The sequence below is a fragment of the Entelurus aequoreus genome, linkage group LG09 (genome assembly GCF_033978785.1).
Source record: "Entelurus aequoreus isolate RoL-2023_Sb linkage group LG09, RoL_Eaeq_v1.1, whole genome shotgun sequence".
NCBI classification, from domain to species: Eukaryota; Metazoa; Chordata; class Actinopteri; order Syngnathiformes; family Syngnathidae; genus Entelurus; species Entelurus aequoreus.
In genome coordinates, this window is record NC_084739.1 from 60,287,191 (window position 1) to 60,307,834 (window position 20,644).

Here is a 20,644-nt window from a genome sequence, read left to right on the forward strand (position 1 = left end):
TCTTGAAAAACAACCCCACACCATAATTCCTCCTCCACCAAACTTCACACTCGGCACAATGCAGTCCGAAATGTGGCGTTCTCCTGGCAACCTCCAAACCCAGACTCGTCCATCAGATTGCCAGATGGAAAAGCGTGATTCATCACTCCAGAAAACACGTCTCCACTGCTCTAGAGTCCAGTGGCGACGTGTTTTACACCAGTGGTCCCCAACCACCAGGTCGCGGCCCGGTACCGGTCCGTGAACCGATTAGTACCGGGCCGCACAAGAAATAATAAAAAATAAAAAATAAATAAATAATTATTTTTTTATTTTGTATTAAATCAACATAAAACACAATATATACATTATATATCTATATAGATCAATATAGTCTGCAGGGATACAGTCCGTAAGCACACATGATTGTATTTATTTATGACAAAAAAAATAACAATACCAAACCCCCCCCCCCCGTCCGTGGGACAAATTTTCAAGCGTTGACCGGTCCGCAGCTACAAAAAGGTTGGGGACCACTGCTTTACACCACTGCATCCGACACTTTGCTTTGGACTTGGTGACGTATGGCTTAGTACAGCTGCCCAGCCATGGAAACCCATTTCATGAAGCTCTCCGCGTTCTGTACGTGGGCTAATTGGAAGGTCACATGAAGTTTGGAGCTCTGTAGCAACTGACTGTGCAGAAAGTCGGCGACCTCTTTGCACTGTGCGCTTCAGCGTACGTGGCCGACCACTTGGTGGCTGAGTTGCTGTTGTTCCCAAACTCTTCCATGTTCTTATAATAAAGCCGACAGGTGACTTTGGAATATTTAGTAGCAAGGAAATTCACGACCGGATTTGTTGCAGAGGTGGCATCCTATGACAGTTCCACGTTGGAAATCACTGAGCTCCTGAGAGCGGCCCATTCTTTCACAAATGTTTGTAGAAGCAGTCTCCATACCTAAGTGCTTGATTTTATACACCTGTGGCCGGGCCAAGTGATTAGGACACCTGATTCTCATCATTTGGATGGGTGGCCAAATACTTTTGGCAATATAGTGTATATTCTTATTTTTACACCTTCTTACCATCTTTAGATTCTAGACTTACATATTGTTGTTAGAGCGTTCGAGACACTCATGAATTTGCTACACTGCCTCTAAATGGGTATTTACTAACTACACTACATTTGTTTCTAATGGTATCCCAAGCTAAGTCAATAAATTAACGCCCTTGTTTTTATTTGTTGCTTGCTATGGCAGGTTTTACGCCAAAAGCAGATGGACAATCCAGAGGTCAAACAGGTGTCTGTGCGCCGGTTCGCCTCCTTCGGCCTTTTCAGCAGGAGAAGACTCTCCTCACAGGACCCCTCGCAGGAGCAGTGGGTGGAGTACAGAAGTGTCTTCTTTCCAGAATACAGTGCCTTGCTCAGGTACGCACCCAAAAAGGGACCAATCGTCCCTTGGCTGTTTTGCCATTTGCAACAAGTGAATTTCTGCAAAGTCGGAATTTGTATTCATAAATCAAATATTTTAATAGTGCATCAAAAGAGCTGTTTACAGCCTTCTAAATACATTTTTTAAACAGTATTAGAGCCCTCCAGACAAGATAACACCCCTATACACTTTTACCCTTGTTTTATTCAATATAGTCGGGATAATATTAGAAAATTAGAAAACACTGTACTAGGACTGCATGTTTAATCGACATCGAATTGACGCCAAAGTTTTAATTAGTGCGATTACGTAACAGCAAGCGGCTGAGGTTTTTTTCCCCTCCGCTGTAACCGGCATTTGAGTGACAGGCATGTTGAGCCTCGTGTTTGTTTGTCTCTCGCTTCAAACGAGGATAAAGAGGTCTCACCCTCTGCATCACTCTCCGGACCTGTGCGTGTTTATCAAACAGTCGAATTAACTGAACGCAGTGAGCCCTCTTTCCAGTCATTCACAATCTTTGCCTCGGTGGGCGGAGAGCGACTCGGCTAGACCGCACGAACAGAGAGCCTCGCAACTGGCCAGTAAGAAGTTCGGCAAAGTAACAAAAATTAGGAGTGAAAAATATGATTACAAAGCCAAATGTCCTGTTGTGGGAATATTTCAGCTTCAAATTGGATGGGCAATATGAGCCCATTAACACGGACGAACGAGTAAGAATGCCATGATCGCTGTGATGGTAATAAACAAAAAGGCAACGTCCAACTGGGAAAAAAAACGCACTTTAAGATGCACAATATTTATTTAAGTTAACTTTTGCTCAAATAAATGAGAGTCCATTTAATTTTTTTCGTTAATTTATTTGGGATAAAGTTATTTACCTTCCAATTACAGTACAATGGTAATCAAGTCTACAGTAATGAGAAATAAAATGTTACATCCTTTTAAATAATTACTTGCATTGTTATTATATATTAAGATTAAATTGCATTATAGACACTGTATAGTTTTATTTCTTCAGTTTAAGATCATGATGTAGACCAGGGGTGGCCATTACGTCGATCGTGAGCAACCTGTCGATCGCGGAGGGTGTGTCAGTCGATCGCTAGCCAGGCATTAAAAAAATGAACATTAAAAAAAAAATGTGCGACCATCAATCTTCACTATGACGTCACTTAATTGACATTCTCGACACCCGAGGATCATGTGAGATGACGGTGGCTGCTGCAAACCCAGTATTAAGAAAAAAAGAGAGGCAGGAAGGATATATATACTTTTTAGTTCGGCAGACTCTCCCGCCATACCTTCCGTCAACAGCCTAAAGACCGACCGCACATTTCCTGTCTTCACAATAAAAGTGCTGCTCCATGCTGCCAGCGCTAACAAAATAAGAGTCTCAAAACACTAGTACACACAGGCTAGCACGCTATGGAGTTTGCCGTCAATGTATTTCTTGTAAAGTGTATAAAAACGAATATTGAAGCAGGAAGTGGTATTGGACAGATAGGAGGACTTTTTTTCTCCTCCACAATGTAAATTTGAAAATGTGGAAGATATAACAAACAATTTTTTCTTACTAAACCGTCCCTTGTGTGATGTCTGTGTTTTCATGCATTGTTGTACATGCTATCGTAATGTAGTCAAGCCAGTTAACATTAGCGAATATGCTAACACGTTTACAAGTGTCTGAGTTAGTATTGTTGGTCACAAAAATCATTCATGAAGTTTGGTTCTTTTATGAATTTATTATGGGTCTACTGAAATAGTGACCAAATCTGCTGGGTCAAAAGTATACATACAGCAATGTTAATATTTGGTTCCATGTCCCTTGGCAAGTTTCACTGCAATAAGGCGCTTTTGGTAGCCATCCACAAGCTTCTGACAAGCTTCTGGTTGTATTTTTGACCACTCCTCTTGACAAAATTGGTGCAGTTTAACTAAAGTTGATGGTTTTCTGACATGGACTTGTTTCTTCAGCATTGTCCACACGTTTAAGTCAGGACTTTGGGAAGGCCATTTTAAAACCTTAATTTTAGCCTGATTTTGTCATGATCCGTGGTCCGGATCATGTTTAGTTTAGTTATGTTCTGTTAGTTTTGGACTTCTTTAGTTCTTTAGAATTTGGAGGTAATCCTCCTTTTTCATTGTCCCATTTACTCTCTGTAAAGCACCAGTTCCATTGGCAGCGAAACAGGCCCAGAGCATAACACTACCACCACCATGCTTGACGGCAGGGATGGTGTTCCTGGGATTAAAGGCCTCACCTTTTCTCCTCCAAACATATTGCTGGATACAGTACAGTACGCAGAGAGCTTCATAGAATGGGTTTCCATAGCCGAGCAGCTGCATCTAAGCCATGCATCACCAAGTCCAATTTTTTGTTTCATTTGACCACAGAACTTTCCTCCAGAAGGTCTTATCTTTGTCCATGTGATGTCAGATGAAACATTAATTGAGCTGTTTGGCCACAATACCCAGCAATATGTTTGGAGGAGAAAAGGTGGGGCCTTTTAGTCCCAGGAACACCATTCCTACCGTCAAGCATGGTGGTGGTAGTATTATGCTCTGGAGCTGTTTTGCTGCCAGTGGAACTGGTGCTTTACAGAGAGTAAATGGGACAATGAAAAAGGAGGATTACCTCCAAATTCTTCAGGACAACCTAAAATCATCAGCCCGGAGGTTGGGTCTTGGGCGCAGTTGGGTGTTCCAACAGGACAATGACTCCAAACACATGTCAAAAGTGGTAAAGGAATGGCTAAATCATGCTAGAATTAAGGTTTTAGAATGGCCTTCCAAAGTCTTGATGTAAACGTGTGGACAATGCTGAAGAAACATGTCCATGTCAGAAAACCAACAAATTTAGCTGAACTGCACCAATTTTGTCAAGAGGAGTGGTCAAAAAGTCAACCAGAAGCTTGCCAGAAGCTTGTGGATGGCTACCAAAAGCGCCTTATTGCAGTGAAACTTGCCAAGGGACATATAACCAAATATTAACATTGCTGTATGTGTACTTTTGACCAAGAAGATTTGGTCACATTTTCGGTAGAGCCATAATAAATTCATAAAAGAACCAAACTTCATGAATGTTTTTTGTGACTAACATGTATGTGCTCCAATCACTCTATCACAAAAAAAATAACAGTTCTGGAAATTATTGGAAACTCAAGACAGCCATGACATTATGTTATTTACAAGTGTATGTAAACTTTTGACCACAACTGTAATTATATATGAAGATGAGGTAGACCAGTGGTCCCCAACCACCGGTCCGTGGATCGATTGGTACCGGGCCGCACAAGAAATAAAAAAATATTTTATTTTATTTTATTTTTTTATTAAATCAACATAAGAAACACAAGATACACTTACAATTAGTGCACCAACCCAAAAAACCTCCCTCCCCCATTTACACTCATTCACACTCATTCGCACAAAATGGTTAATTAATATTTCTGGTTCCTACACTATATATCAATATATATCAATATAGTCAGCAAGGATATAGTCCGTAAGCACACATGATTGTATTTTTTTATGAAAAAAGTTAGACCCCAGGGGGGTCCAACTCGTTTTTATAGAGGGCCACATTGCAATTATGGCCGCTTGTAACAGTCAATTATATATAAACATATAATAGCTTTCTTACACAATTTGCAAATCAATCAATCAATCAATGTTTATTTATATAGCCCTAAATCACAAGTGTCTCAAAGGGCTGCACAAGCCACAACGACATCCTCGGTACAGAGCCCACATAGGAAGGAAACTGTTTTCGATTACTATATTTTTTTATTACAGATTAATGGATAACTTGCTTTAAAATCATAAGTCAAGTTGACAAGTATTCATTTTTGATAATCCCAATATCTTGTTGCATGGTCAGCTATTATTAAAGTGTGCAACATGCAGATGCATGCAGTACATTTGCATGTCAAAATCGAAAAGACAAATACATTTAGCCAGAATGTACTTTTTTTCAGCCTTTTATTGGCCTCAAAATGTCATGGCGGGCTACAATAAAATAATTTGGCTGACCACATAAAATGATGTGGCTGGCCACCTTAAACGCCGGGCAGGCCAGATCTGGACCCGGGCCTTCAGTTTGACACTTGTGCCATAGTCAAACGCGAAACCGTGATAGAAAAATTGCAATAGAGTGAAGCCGCACTATTAAAAGCCCAAAGTGGCGTGGGATGACTGCAGAAACGTTGCTTGGAGTGATGATCATTTCGAGCAGACACGCTGAGGACAATTTACGAAACTGAAACAATACAAAGAGAATGCCATTGTAGGTTAATAATACTAACTCAGACACTTGTAAACTTGTTAGCATATACGCTAATGTTAACGACGCTGGCTTGACTACATTACGATAGCATGTACAAATATGCATGAAAACACTCCTACAGACATCACACATGGGACGGTTTAGTAAGTAAGGATTGTTATATTATAAACCTTACAAACGTGGCCTGGAGAATCCATATGAGTAGAAACACTAGGGATGGAATGGTACTTGTACTTCCGGTTCAAAGCGATAAACAGCAGGAAACACTCTAGACATTCACCCAGCTGCACCAACTGTGAGCAAATCTGTCCAAAAGATAGCACCATAGCACAAACAATAACGCACTATTTCGGTTTAGTAAGTATAAATTGTTTTAGTTACATTGTAAAACTTACAAACATTGCTTGGCGGGATGAATGAAGAACCCTCTGAGCAAAAACGCTATGGACAGTTTAACTTCCGGTTCAGGGCACGAAACAGGAAGTACATTTTCAACCCTCAGAACCTGCAAAGAGCAAACTCGTCCAGTAGATGGCGCCATAGCACAAACAATAACACTTTCACAGTGTGTCTGTCGATGTTATATGAAAACTGTTTCTTGAATACAAAACATTATGGCCATTAGCGAATAAAAATCCATAAATTAGCCGCACCATTTTATAAGCCGCGGGGTTCAAAGCATGGGGGGGAAAGTAGCAGCTTATAGTCCTGAAAATACGGTATAAGAATCGCGATTCAGATGTGAATACATTTTTTGGAGCACCCTTTAATTCACAGACAGTCCCTTTTATAATGTGTTTATGAGCAAAAGGAAAAAGGTGGCGTAAAATCTATTTGTGGCGGTCCAAGTTTACCACAATTACGAATGGTAGGTTAAACAGTATGAATAACGACAAATGATTAATTGTAATTATTTGTGTCTCTCAGGGACAACATGGGCCCTCTACGAGTTAATGAAGTGCTCACCAGCTTTGACAACACCGGGAATGTCTGTAAGTCCACTTTGACTCTACACACACACACACACACACACACACACACACACACACACACACACACACACATACATACATACTGACAAGTTGGAGGGAGCCTTACGCTGCGTGCTGTTAGCGAATGATTGACGCTTTGATGGCGCATGCATTGATTCCCTCTGGCTCAATGGGTTTTGTTGCGTGGTGTATCATAGTTCTACCTTCAAATGTCCTCCAGAGGGAAGTGGACTACATGGTCTTCTTATTGCTCCGGTGTGCGGCCATCTGTGCTTTCGGGGACAAAGCGGGTAGAAGGATGCAGCGTCTCTTGAACGACAAAAGCTTAGATTTTCACCCCGATTTTATGCCTTCGGAATATGTATAAGAAATATATTTGTATTGTTAAAATTATGTCCCCTAACAATATCTCTGGATAACGACATAGATAGATAGATAGATAGATAGATAGATAGATAGATATTTTATTGATCCCCGTGGGGAAATTCAGGTTCAAGATTAGACAAACAATGAACAGGGAGACAGAGCTGGAAAGCTGACAGTGCAGCCAATTACGGCGCTCCTTAAAAGGTAGGAAAAAGGTGAACACTGGGACAGGGGGTCAGTTTCAGCCTGGGCTCTTGGGGATGGGGTCCAGACTGGGGCCAACAAAACTAGCCATAAGCACACATACACATGTTACACAGAATCCACAAAACTTGCAACAGAGGGGAGAGGGTGGGGGGTGCTGCAGCCGTCCATCTCCCCTAAGGTGTTCAAGCGGTGGAAAAGGTGTGGTATGACAATGCTTTGATATTAACAATGTGTCTTTTGAAAGTAGCAGTATAATGGTTAAGACTCTGTTGAAATATACGCCGACATATTGTCCTTTATCTCTCTCTGTTCCCCGTTTTTTAACAAGAATATAAAAAGAACCACTTGTGAATATTCATGTATCTATTGCAGTGTTTTTCAACCTTTTTTTAGCCAAGGCACATTTTTTGCGTTGAAAAAATCCGGAGGCACACCACCAGCAGAAATCATTAAAAAACAAAACTCAGTTGACAGTAAAAAGTTGTTGTCGCAATTGTTGGATATGACTTTAAACCATAACCAAGCATGCATCAATATAGCTCTTGTCTCAAAGTAGGTGTACTGTCATGACCTGTCACACACGCCGTGACTTATTTTGAGTTTTTTTCTGTTTTCCTGTGTGTAGTCTTTTAGTTCTTGTCTTGCGCTCCTATTTTGGTGGATTTTTCTCTTTTTTGGTATTTTCCAATAGCAGTTTCATGTCTTCTTTTGAGCGATATTTCCCGCATCTACTTTGTTTTAGCAATCAAGACTATTTCAGTTGTTTTTATCCTTCTTTGTGGGGACATTGTTGATTGTCATGTCATGTTCGGATGTACATTGTGGACGCCGTTTTTGCTCCACAGTAAGTCTTTGCTGTCGTCCAGCATTCTGTTTTTGTTTACTTTGTAGCCAGTTCAGTTTTAGTTTCGTTCCGCATAGCCTTCCCTAAGCTTCAATGCCTTTCTTCACCTTTTGTTTATTTTTGGTTTAAGCATTAGACACCTTTTTACCTGCACGCTGCCTCCCGCTGTTTCCAACATCTACAAAGAAATTAGCTACCTGCTGCCACGTACTGATATGAAAGAGTATTACACGGTTATTCTGCCGCGCTCTAGACAGCACCAACCACTCAACAACAACACAAAATTTGCAGACTATATTTACTGGTTTGTAGAGATGCGCGGTTTGCGGACACAACCGCGGAGTCCGCGGATAAACCGCGGGTCGGGCGGGTGACATGACGAAAAAAATAGATTTTAAATAGATTCGGGCGGGTGGCGATTGAACCAATTCGGAAATATATATACATAGTTAAATGTTGCTACCCACATACGAAAAACGAGCAGCACTCTTTGAAACAGTCAATTATTCATCAGGCACTGCAGCACAACACAACACAGTCTGATGGGTTTGATTTCCCCCCTTCAGCTATTTGCCTTGGCCAATAAGTTGCAGGTAATGTATTATTATTATTTATTTAATTTGTTTTTGTTTAAATAGGGATGACATACATATGTTATTGTATAATTTAAGTTTGTGCGCGTGATTGACAGCCTAAGGCTTATGAGGCACATTTTTTATTTATTTTTTTATTTCAACTTAAAAACGTATGAGCCTATGCCTATGCCTACAACATAGGCTATGTGTTTATCTTTATTTTCTTGCCTGTCGCTGACAATGGAGATTGTCTGATATTTTGTCATGGCTGCAGATCAATCAATAAAGGTTCATCTTTGTCGCAAAATTGTTCACTGTTTCACTGTGCACCCCGCCCTCGTCCCTATTTGAGCATTCTAACGTTAACAAGTTGATATTCATTGAAATAAATTCAGAACATTTTTTTTTACCTAACGAAAATATAGGCCTAGTCTTTCTAAAACATTTTTTAACTTCTTAAAAGCATCGTTCTGCTTGCTGCAACTTCGCACACAAAGTTTGAGGAACGCACTCCTGATCTGAGGGCATTGGCAACAATAGTCAACACTTTCTTAATGGAAATGACAATAATATTATAATAATGATAAATAATATTATCACTCATTAATATCTCTTAGCCACTAATGCGTGGCCAAAAGATATTAATGCGTGGCACGCATTGAATGTCTCTGCTGCATTGGATCAGTCTCCTTTCTTTAACAGGCAAAAGCTTTCTAACCTCACTAATGCCTTGCATCGTCTATATTAGATATATAACAACGGGCGGGTGGCGGGCGGGTGTGGTTTTGATAAAATGTTGGTTCGGGTGGATGGCGGGTGGATGACGACTTTTGTGATGCGGTTGCGGATGAAATAATTGCCTATCCGCGCATCTCTACTGGTTTGCATAAATATTTTTAACCCAAATAGGTTAAATTAGATAATCTCCCACGGCACACTAGTGTGCCGCGGCACAGTGGTTGGAAAGCACTGATCTATTGTAAATGCTGTAGTTATAGTCGGGGTGTTTGTTTACTTAAACCGCAATAAGGACTGTGCATTAAGTAATAAGGTAATTTTTAAACCTAATGATTTGGAGTACACGAGAACGTGCAAAGGAAAAATCACCTTTCATCAATCACATGCTCATTTGTAAAAACACAGCAGCAATAGCACCAATGTTGTATTTAATTAGGAGAAAACTGTTTAGTCAGCGTTAATAACGCTGATTAAGTGCAACACACATGAGTTTCAGACATTTTATAGTGCTTGCAGGGGTAAAGCTACTGGCTACTGACCACTCATGCTACTTCAAATGCAGCTATCTTGTAAAGTAAAAAAAAAAGCACACTGCATCATATGGATGTGTAGATTAACAATATAATGATAACGCGGTAAAACTCCCCACGGTTATTATTACCGCTTTCAATTAAAATTGTCATAAAACTGTAATTGATAACGCTTTGATAAACTCACGGACCAGTGACACTAGCTAGCTTAAATGCTAACTTGAAAACAAGAGACAATAACGTCTTTCCCCTCATGGAGAACCTCCTTCTGTGCCCACCCATGCTTGAAAGCCTTGTGATGGGTCATGTCAAAGATTATAGGTTGGCGTTAACCAGCCAGATGGCACCGCAGGAGTCGGGGTCAAAGGCGAAGGCCATGATCAGAGGCGATTTCACTGCACACCACCACCAACGTTAGACTGCATTGATAAACTCCACTTTAAGACAGTTACATCAAAGACAGACAAGCGTCATCACTCTTCTGTCTCACTTCCAGTCTTACTGTATCATCCCCTCTTCTTCTTTTTTTTTTTTTACCTTTCCCCCTCTCCATGTTTTCCCTCAATCCTCCATCCTCTCAGCTGGAAGTCATGCTTGGCCAGATGGGTAAGTGAGTTCCTGACTCGGTCGGTGGATTAGCACAGCCGGAGATGAGAGCATCTATTGAGCAGGGGAGGGATAGAGGGATGGAGGTGGGGGTGACGGTGGGTGGGCATGCCAGAGGTGATCCGTCGGTCTTTCTACCGTTGCGAGGACATTGTTATAGCGAGGACACATCCAGCCTGTCCTCACGTGCCAAGGTGTAAGATGTGTGTGTAGACCAGGCAACACTTACTGGTTGATGATGTTATGAGCAACGTGACCAACATGTCTAACAGGCTGCTTAAAGCCTTCTGCTTTTTCAAAAAAATAGTTTTGATTCTCAAAATCCCCAAGTTTTAAGGCCAATTGTACTAAACATGGCCACGATTAGGTTTTGAAAAAATACTATTATACAAAACCCAAAACCAGTGATGTTGGCACGTTGTGTAAATCGTAAATAAAAACAGAATACAATGATTAGCAAATCCTTTTCAACCTATATTCAATTGTATTGACTGCAAAGACAAGATACTTAACGTTTGAACTGGAAAACATTATTTTTTGGGATTTGATGCCTGCAACATGTTTTAAAAAAGCTGGCACAAGTGGAAAAAAAGACTGAGAAAGTTGAGAAATGCTCATCAAACACTAATTTGGAACATCCGACAGGTGAACAGGCTAATTGGGAGCAGGTGGGTGCCATGATTGGGTATAAAAGCAGCTTCCATGATGATGTCATTCACAAACAAGGATGGGGCGAGGGTCACCACTTTGTGAACAAATGCGTGAGCAAATTGTGGAACAGTTTAAGAACAACATTTCTCAACGTATTTAGGAATTTCACATCTACGGTCCGTAATATCTTCAAAAGGTTCAGAAAATCTGGTGAAATCGCTGCACGCAAGCGATGATATTACGGACCTTGGATCCCTCAGGTGGTACTGCATCAAAAAGCGACATTAGTGTGTATAGGATATCACCACATGGGCTCAGGAACATTTCAGAAAACCACTCTCGGTAACTACAGTTCGTCGCCACATCTGAGTTTGAGTTTGAGTTTGAGTTTATTTCGAACATGCAAGCATACAACATGATACATCACAATTTACAGTTTCTCTTTTCAACATGTTCGAAAAGGAGTAGGAAGAAGCAGAGCTTATTTAATCCTACCCCTTTTCTTTACATAACAGTTGCAAAACTTTTTGTTCACTTCCTTTTCACAATTTTTTCACAATAAACTCCATAAGTAATCACAATAAAAATAAATAAATAAATAATAGTAAGAATTTAATAATAATAATTGGTGAAGTAAGTCATATTTCATATGATGAGATAAGTAAGATTACTTTAAGAATGAATGAATGGATGGATGAAATAAATTGAGAATGTTTGTCATGGTTCTTCTTCTTTGTACTTTGTAAACACTTTAAGTTTGAAGAGTTTCTTGAAGTGTATCATATTAGTACATTGTTTGATTGCTTTGCTTAATCCATTCCATAATTTAATTCCACATACTGATATACTGAAGGTCTTAAGTGTTGTACATGCAAACAAATGTTTTAAATTGCGTTTTTCTCTAAGATTATATTTCTCCTCTTTTTTTGAGAAGAATTGTTGTATATTCTTGGGTAGCAGGTTATAGTTTGCTTTGTGCATAATTTTAGCTGTTTGCAAATTCCCTATGTCGTGGAATTTCAGTATTTTTGATTCAATAAATAAAGGGTTTGTATGTTCTCTATATCCAACATTACGTATTATTATAACTGATCTTTTTTGTAACACCGTTAATGAATGAAGTGTACTTTTGTAATTATTTCCCCATATTTCTACACAGTAACTCAGATATGTAACACTAGTGAGCAGTAGAGAATATGAAGGGATTTTTGGTCTAGAACATGTTTTGCTTTATTCATTATTGACGTGTTTCTTGCAACTTTATGTTGTATATTTTTTACGTGAGATTTCCAGTTCAATTTATCATCAATCATTATACCTAGAAATTTGGTTTCATTTACTCTTTCCATTTCTATTCCGTCTATTTGTATTTGTGTTTGACTTTCTCTTCTACTGTTACCAAATAGCATTATCTTAGTTTTACTGAGATTCAACGATAGTCTGTTTTTGTCAAACCATCTTTTTAATGTGTTAATTTCTTCTGTTATTATTTGTATTATCTCCTGTGTGTTCTCTCCTGAACAAAACACTGTTGTATCATCCGCAAATAATACTAACATTAAATCTTTTTTAACTTTACAAATGTCATTTAATAGAGATTGAATAATTTAGGTCCTAGTATTGATCCCTGAGGTACACCACAGGATATATTTAGCGTTGTAGACGTGTGTTCGCCTAGCTTCACGTATTGTTTCCTGTTCGTTAGATAACTTCTTATCCAGTTCAACCCTTGTGTGGTGTTCATATTGTTGTTACTCAGCCAGTGTTTGTGGGTCTGATGGACCCGTGGCATTTTGTGGCTTTTAATGCCTCACAATCAAACATTTTTATGTTAAAATACTGACTTATCCCAAAAAACATCTGTAAAGAAGTGCTTTGAAAGGCTGGTAAAGGAATACATTGTCTCCAGACTTCCCCCCACATTCGACCCATACCAGTTTGCTTATCGCCCTAACCGCTCCACAGAGGACGCCATCTCCTCTGCACTCCACCTGAGCTTAGCACATCTGGAAGGAAAGGACACACACGTGCGGATGTTGTTTCTGGACTTCAACTCGGCATTCAACACCATCATCCCGCAGCACTTGGTGAGCAAACTGGCCCCTCTTGGATTCAGTACCCCCCTATGCAACTGGCTGCTTGACTTCCTCACAGACAGACCCCAATCTGTGAGAGTGGGCAACAACACCTCCAGTGCCATCTCTCTGAGCTCCCCCCAGGGCTGCGTCCTGAGTCCGCTGCTGTTCACGTTGATGACCCATGACTGCTGCGCCAGGTCCACTACTAACTACATTGTGAAGTACATGACAGTAGTGGGCCTCATCCGTGACAACAACATGGACTACAGGGAAGAGGTGAAACATCTGGTTGACTGGTGCAGAACCAACAACCTGGTCCTGAACATCGACAAGACCAAGGAGATCATTGTCGACTTCAGGAAGCACCAGTCTAGCCACGCTCCACTCTTCATCAACGGCACAGCGGTGGAGATGGTAAGCAGCACCAAGTTCCTGGGGGTGCAGATAACTGACAATATAACCTGGTCCCTACACACCGGAGCTCTTGTAAAAAGAGCTCAGCAGCGCATGCACTTTTTGCGTCGGATGAAAAGAGCACAGCTCCCTCCCCCCATTTTCACCACATTCTACAGAGGCACTATAGAGAGCCTACTGACCAACTGCATCTCTGTCTGGACTGGAGCCTGCAGTGCCTCAGACTGGAAGTCTCTCCAGAGAGTGGTGAGGACGGCGGAAAAGATCATCAGGACTCCTCTTCCTCCTATCCAGGAGATCGCAAAAAGCCGCTGCCTGACCAGGGCTCAGAAAATCTGCAGAAACTCCTCCCAACCCCACCAAGGACTGTTTTCACTGCTGGACTCTAGAAAGATGTCCGCAACCTCCGTAGCAGAACCTCCAGGTTCTGTAACATCTTCTTCCCTCAGGCCGTAAGACTCTTGAACGCATCATAATAATCCCCTCAATTCTCCCCAAAAATGGATGAACTCGCTGGAATATAAAGACAATATAACATACATCCATAAACGTAGATGCATATGCAAAAGTGCAATATATTTATCTTTACAGTAATCTATTTATTTATACCTGCACCTTATTGCTTTTTTATCCTGCACTACCATGAGCTAATGCAACAAAATTTCGTTCTTATCTGTACTGTAAAGTTCAAATTTGAACGACAATAAAAAGTAAGTCTAAGTCTAAGACCCACAAACACTGGCTGAGTAACAACAATATGAACGTTGCATGGAAATTTCTCTGCCAGTTTCTGCATCCCACAGGGATTCTTCTTTTGGGTTTCTGCACCTGCGGTTCCCACACAAGGTTGCAACATTGTTTGTCAACACTTTCTGCGCTCATTTTGTCACACATTTGACCCTCTGATGTTCTGTGTACCTACACTCTGTCCTCCTCCTGTCTAGGCCTGCTGTGTGTGTGTGTGTGTGTGTGTGTGTGTGTGTGTGTGTGTGTGTGTGTGTGTGTGTGTGTGTGTGTGTGTGTGTGTGTGTGTGGTACACAGAACATCAATTTCCACACTTCTATTAGCCCCGGGTCCAGTGGACACCGGACATCTTATATGTAATAGAAATGTGTAGGGGGGGTGTATGGTGTGTGTTCATTAAATATGTATTCTGATATATGTTCTTCACAGAAAATGAGCCAAAGCCAGTGAGTCTGTTTGAAAAATTAATTAATTGTATCATTTTTCTTTTAATAAACATCGAAAACGGGTCCCACAGACCCGAACGCCACCCAAGGGTTAAGACTAACCCTCTGATGCCATATCATTCTAGTTTTTTGATTAAAATATTGTGATTAATTGTGTCAAATGCTTTAGTTAGATCCATAAAAACCGCTGCCGCGCATTTTTTACTATCTATTGCTTTGGTAATTTCTTCTGTAATTTCAATTAAAGCCATTGAAGTTGAAACATTAGCTCTGTATCCATATTGGTTCTCTTCGAGTATTCTATTTTTATTTATGAAACTTTCTAATCTGTTATTGAACAGTTTTTCAATGATTTTAGAAAATTGTGGAAGTAGAGAAACAGGTCTATAATTTGTAAATTGATGTTTGTCTCCAGTCTTATAAACTGGTGCAACTTTAGCTATTTTCATTTTGTTTGGAAATGTACCTGTTTGAAATGATATGTTACTAATATACATTAATGGTCCTGAGATCTCTTCAATAACCTTTTTTATCGTTTCCGTATCAATTCCGTTACAATCAGTTGAAGTCTTAGATTTACATTTTTTTGCAATTGTAACTATTTCCTCCTGTGTCACATTACTGAGGAACATGGAGTTGGGATTTCGCTCTATGGTATCATTATAGTCCTCAATTGGAACTGGGTCTGGAATCCTTTCTTCCAATTTTGGTCCGATATTTACAAAATAATTATTGAAGCTTTCAACTACTTCCTTTATGTTGTCATTTTTTTTATTTTCGTCTAAGAAGTATTGAGGGTAGTCCCTCTTAGTTCCATTTTTAATAATGCTATTGAGGATGCCCCATGTTGCTCATGTATTATTTTTGTTCCTGTCCAATAATTCACTGTAATATTCTTTTCTACATGATCGTAGTATGTCTGTTAACTTGTTTTTATACTTTTTGTACTTAATTTCTGCCTCTATAGTTCTTTGTGCTATACATTTTCTATATAGTGTATTCTTCTTCTTACAAGCATTTTTTAATCCTTTTGTCATCCATGGTTGATTATTCTTTCTCTGCTTGTTACTGAGTTGTATCCATGGACAATGTTTGTCATAAAGTATTATGAACTTGTTTAAGAAATGTTCATATGCTTCATCAACCTCTTTTTCATTATACACATTGTCCCAATCTTGCTTTTGTAGCTCAATTTTGAAGGCAGTCATCCTCTTCTCTGTGCACAGTCTTCGAAATGTCCTTTTGTCTTCCATGTTCTTCTTGTAGTTTCCATCATATATTGTAAAAACTGGCAGATGATCACTAACGTCGGTTATAAGTAGACCACTTGTAGTGTTATTATCAAAATCATTGGTAAACATATTATCAATAAGCATGGCACAGTGTCCTGTGATTCTGCTTGGCTTTGTGATTTTAGGATATAGACTGATGCTGTACATTGTATCAATGAAGTCATCAATATACTTTTGCTTGTTGGGGTTCAATAAGTCAATATTAAAGTCACCACATAAGAACATTATTATTTGACCATTGTCCATGTAAGTTGCCTTGATCCATTCTTCAAATGTTTCTATACTTGACTTAGGTGATCTATATATACAACTGATGAATATGTTTTTGCTTTTTTCCTGACATATTTCAATGGTTATACATTCTAAGATATTATCTTTAGCAAATGACATGTTTTTTACCACTTTGTAGTTCAGGTTCTTCATCACGTACACAGCTACTCCTCCTCCATTTTTGTTGGTTCTGTTGATGTAGTTTAGCTCATATCCCTCCAGATCAAAATCTATTCATTTTTTATCATCAATCCATGTTTCTGTGACAGCAATCACTTTGAAGGGTTTGTTGATGTGTTCCAAAAAGTTCTTAATGTTGTTGTAATTTGCATACAAGCTTCTACTATTAAAATGAATAATTGACAATTTGTTATCACATTCAATGTTGCTATTATATTGATCATCTGTATAATAAAAACAACTATTACTGATGTGGGAGAAAACATTTGTATCTGGATCTATATCATTTTCCAAATCCTGGTTTTTGTGATCTTTGTTGCAGAAATGTTTTAGTTCCATATTTTCTTGTTCAACAATCTTTGATGTTGTTTCAATAATCTCTATAAGTGTAGGTGGATGCAATCCTGATTGTAGGTCCTCTTGTTTAGTCGTCCCTTGGAACATAGTAGTGCCGATGCTGAATTTAGGTGCTTGTTTTCTGTCAGAGTCCATTATCATCGTTGCTGTGGTAGCTGTATAAACTTTAAAAATTGTCCAGGTCCTTGATGTCATGGACAACAATTACTCTTGCTTCTGGACTTCCATTCAGCTTGATGTAGATTTTACAGTTGGCGCTCCAAGTTCCCTGGATTTTCCCTGCCTTCTCAAGTCGCGTGCTTTCTTGGCGATTCCAGCATTACGTTTTGTGAGATGCTCATTCATGTACACATTTGTTCCCTTCAGCTTCTTTCCCTGTCTCAGCAATGCCATTTTAGAGTTTCTGTTTACGAGTTTCACGAGCACGACTGGAGTGGCGTTGTTGTTTCTTCCGTTCAGTGGGATGCATGTTTCGATGGTATTAATGTCAATTTCAATTTCTTTTGATTGCAGAAAGTTGACCACTTGCTGTTCTGCTGAGACCATATCCATTTCATCTGGTTCACCTTCATTATTCACAGCTTTCGCATAGGATCTTGGTTTAATTCGGTGCCCTGTCACAATGATATCATTCATTCGTTTATCCTGATCCATTTCATCTATGATGTTCCTCAGCATGTTGTTGTCTTCTTGAAGGATCTTCATTTGTTTGCTCATTTCAGTGGCTTCTTTATTTCTGGAGTTGTTCTCTTTTTTTAAATTTCTTTAATTTCTTCTTTCATTTCTTTCATATCCTCTTTCCATCCATCCATCAATTCTTCCCATTTTTCTATCATTTCTTCTTTAAATTCCTGGAGTATTTTTTGTAGTATCCCTTCTTGAATCCCATCATGTCCTGTGCCCAGCTTCAAATCAGTCTTTCCAGTCAATCCTTTAACTTTTGGCATCGCGGCAGTCACTGACGTCTGTGCCTCTTATGTCTTAAGGGCAGTTACTTCTTTAGCGACTTGCGGCACTTTTAACTTGTTTTTTCAACAATTTCGTACCTTGCGCCGTTCAGAGATCAATTTGAGGTGTCAGTCTGTCAACTTATATCACTCTGCGACGTCGGGATCACTTTAAAACAGCTGTAAACTCGCCGTAGTTTTTGGTTGCTAGGCAACCGCTTTGAACTGCGGGAGGCGCCTTTGGCTTGAGGCTAACGGCTCTTCCACTCGCCTTATTTCAGCGTATCAGTGCCTCTCAACTGACCAAAATCAGATCGAAGATGCCAGGTGACTCTCCTGTGGCTGTGATCGCAAATCAGTGGTCAAATCAGTGGTCAAAATCTTCAGACTTAACAAAACTCCGGTAGCAGAAGCAGAGCTTTTTTTTCTTTGCGTCCTTTCTCATTGACAGGAAGTGACGAAGATAAGTGCAAGTAAGTGCAAGTTAAAACTCCACTATGCAAAGCCAAAGCCATTTATCAACAACACCCAGAAACGCCTCCGGCTTCGCTTCACTTGGCCCGATGCAATGGACTGATGCAAAGTGGAAAAGTGTTCTGTGGTCTGACGAGTCCACATTTCAAATTGTTTTTGGAAACTGTGGACGTCAACAAAGAGGAAAAGAACCATCTAGATTGTTATAGGCGCAAAGTTCAAAAACCAGCATCTGTGATGGTATGGGGGTGTATTAGTGTCCAATGCTGTGTGTTATGTCTCACCATGTGTGTTGACTTTTTGTGTTAGTTGCTTTTTTTGCGCCATGACTAGGGAAGGTTGTTTAGATTTGGCCATATAAGTGAATGCGGTCCTGTATATATTTGAAAGCACTATTCATGGTCATTGATCTGTTTTACTCACGCTGACCACAAGTTGGCGGGAGATTTGCAGCAGTCACGTTTTGCGGGCCAAACTCACTTTGCCAGTAGGCAGTAGTTTGGACACCCCTGGTCTACAGTTTCATGTGTTCATCAGATTATATTGGCTTCCATCTAAAATCTCCAATATAAGCGCTCCGATTCAAGTAGTCCTAATTGTGGCAAAGCTGGACAGACATGTTAACATCTAAATTGTCCTCCAATAAGCACACAAGGTTGGTCTTTTCTTCTATTTTAGGCATTTACAAAAAGATAAACATAGGATATTAGGAGCTAAAAGCTACACAACAGCTAAGCACACAAGCTAGACTTGCATAATAAGTGTTCTAATTGAACAATATTGCAGTCGAAAACACATTTGTCAATATAAACAAGCATCGAATAATAATAGTTGCATATTACTTACACATACAAAGTCTCCGAGACAGAAGCGTATGAGAAATTATCCAGTAACAAACCTGCATCATTCAACTTATTTTGATCTTAATTTGATGAATTATTGTGGCCACACGGTGATGCCAAAATCCCAATGACTACTCTACTTCAACTTAAAGACAGCATAAGTTGATTCCAGATGGTTAGTAATAAATAGGTTAGTGCTGTTAATTGTTTTTGTAAAATGATTCCTGTTGATAACGTATCATATCAAATATTTAAGGCTCCATTATCAGTATTATATAGGACGTGAAAAAGTGACACCTCTAGTAATTATGTCACATTATGTCACTGATGGACACATTTATAGGGTTTTTTTTTGCTGGTCAAGTTGGATCGAACAGAAACAAGACCACCTCGGGCCGTTTGATCTTGGCCGCACCTGGGTTCGATTACTGACCAAACAGAGCGCATGTACTAGAGTTTGATTGGCCAACAGACCAAAGAGCGCTAGCACCCTAAGATTAGGATAAAGGTAATGCACCATGTTAAGGAGGGTCCTCCATCTTGTTCCTCAGACAATGAGCCAACCATGCCCCCCCTCTCCCTTGTTCTCCATCCCATGTTTGGGACTACTAATGCGTGAGATCAATTAGGACTGGTTGAGAGGAGGTTCTAAAAGGCCCAGAGGTGACCCTGTCAGAAACCCTGGGGTGTGTATGAGATGGAAATAGGAGAGAAACCCCTCTTAAATACACACAACTGATGTGCAACCCTTTTAAATAGAATGACATGCAACTGCACGGTTAAATAGCCAACCCCCCTGTAGTTTCCACCCCGAAAAAAGTGTCACACATCCGCTGATACATCTGCTCTACCTTCGCCAACTTCCCCGCTATCTTGCTAATCCCTCACCCCTGAGGTGTGGACAAGCCTCAATCCTTAGGGGTCCTTGTCCTGGTCAATAGCAGGCTAAAAAGCCTGGCAGGATTAGCCCGCAAACCCTAAAACGCAGACTCGGCTTTAAATTGCTACCCCCTGTCGACATGACCCCCCCTCTCCCTCCCTCCTTGCTATTGTGCTTGTGGCACCGCTGAGCATGGATGCGGACAATATGTGATGTCTTAGGTGACAATAAGCTGGAGTCAATGGTTTCACTTCCATGCATGGAGAGAAGACAAGGAGTCGCAATCAAATGTAATGAAGAGGGTAATATATCCTGAAGGCTATGGGCTAGTAGTGATTTAAAGTAGTTCTTCTGCAGCCATGCACATTTAAGTCAGGTTACCAAAGTTGTTCAACAATCCCCACTTTGGCTTGCTATATTTCATGTATTATATATATGTCCGTCTCCGCAATGCTAGACGGTCACATACTTCCTTCTTGTGTCTTTTAATTTATTTTAATTTTCCTGAAGG

The 20,644-nt window shown here is 40.0% G+C and overlaps 1 protein-coding gene across 2 annotated transcripts in view; it reads left to right on the forward strand.

Annotated features, from left to right (window-relative positions):
• camkmt (calmodulin-lysine N-methyltransferase) overlaps positions 1-20,644 on the forward strand; it is a 483,770-nt gene that overhangs the window by 907 nt on the left and 462,219 nt on the right. For both annotated transcript variants that reach the window (XR_009827287.1, XM_062059074.1), the window contains exons 2-3: positions 1,241-1,410; positions 6,627-6,691. Coding sequence is in view for 1 of the 2 variants with exons in the window: in XM_062059074.1 (XP_061915058.1) it covers positions 1,241-1,410; positions 6,627-6,691 (235 nt within the window). In the remaining variant the exon portion in view is untranslated. The remainder of the gene's footprint in view (positions 1-1,240; positions 1,411-6,626; positions 6,692-20,644) is intronic.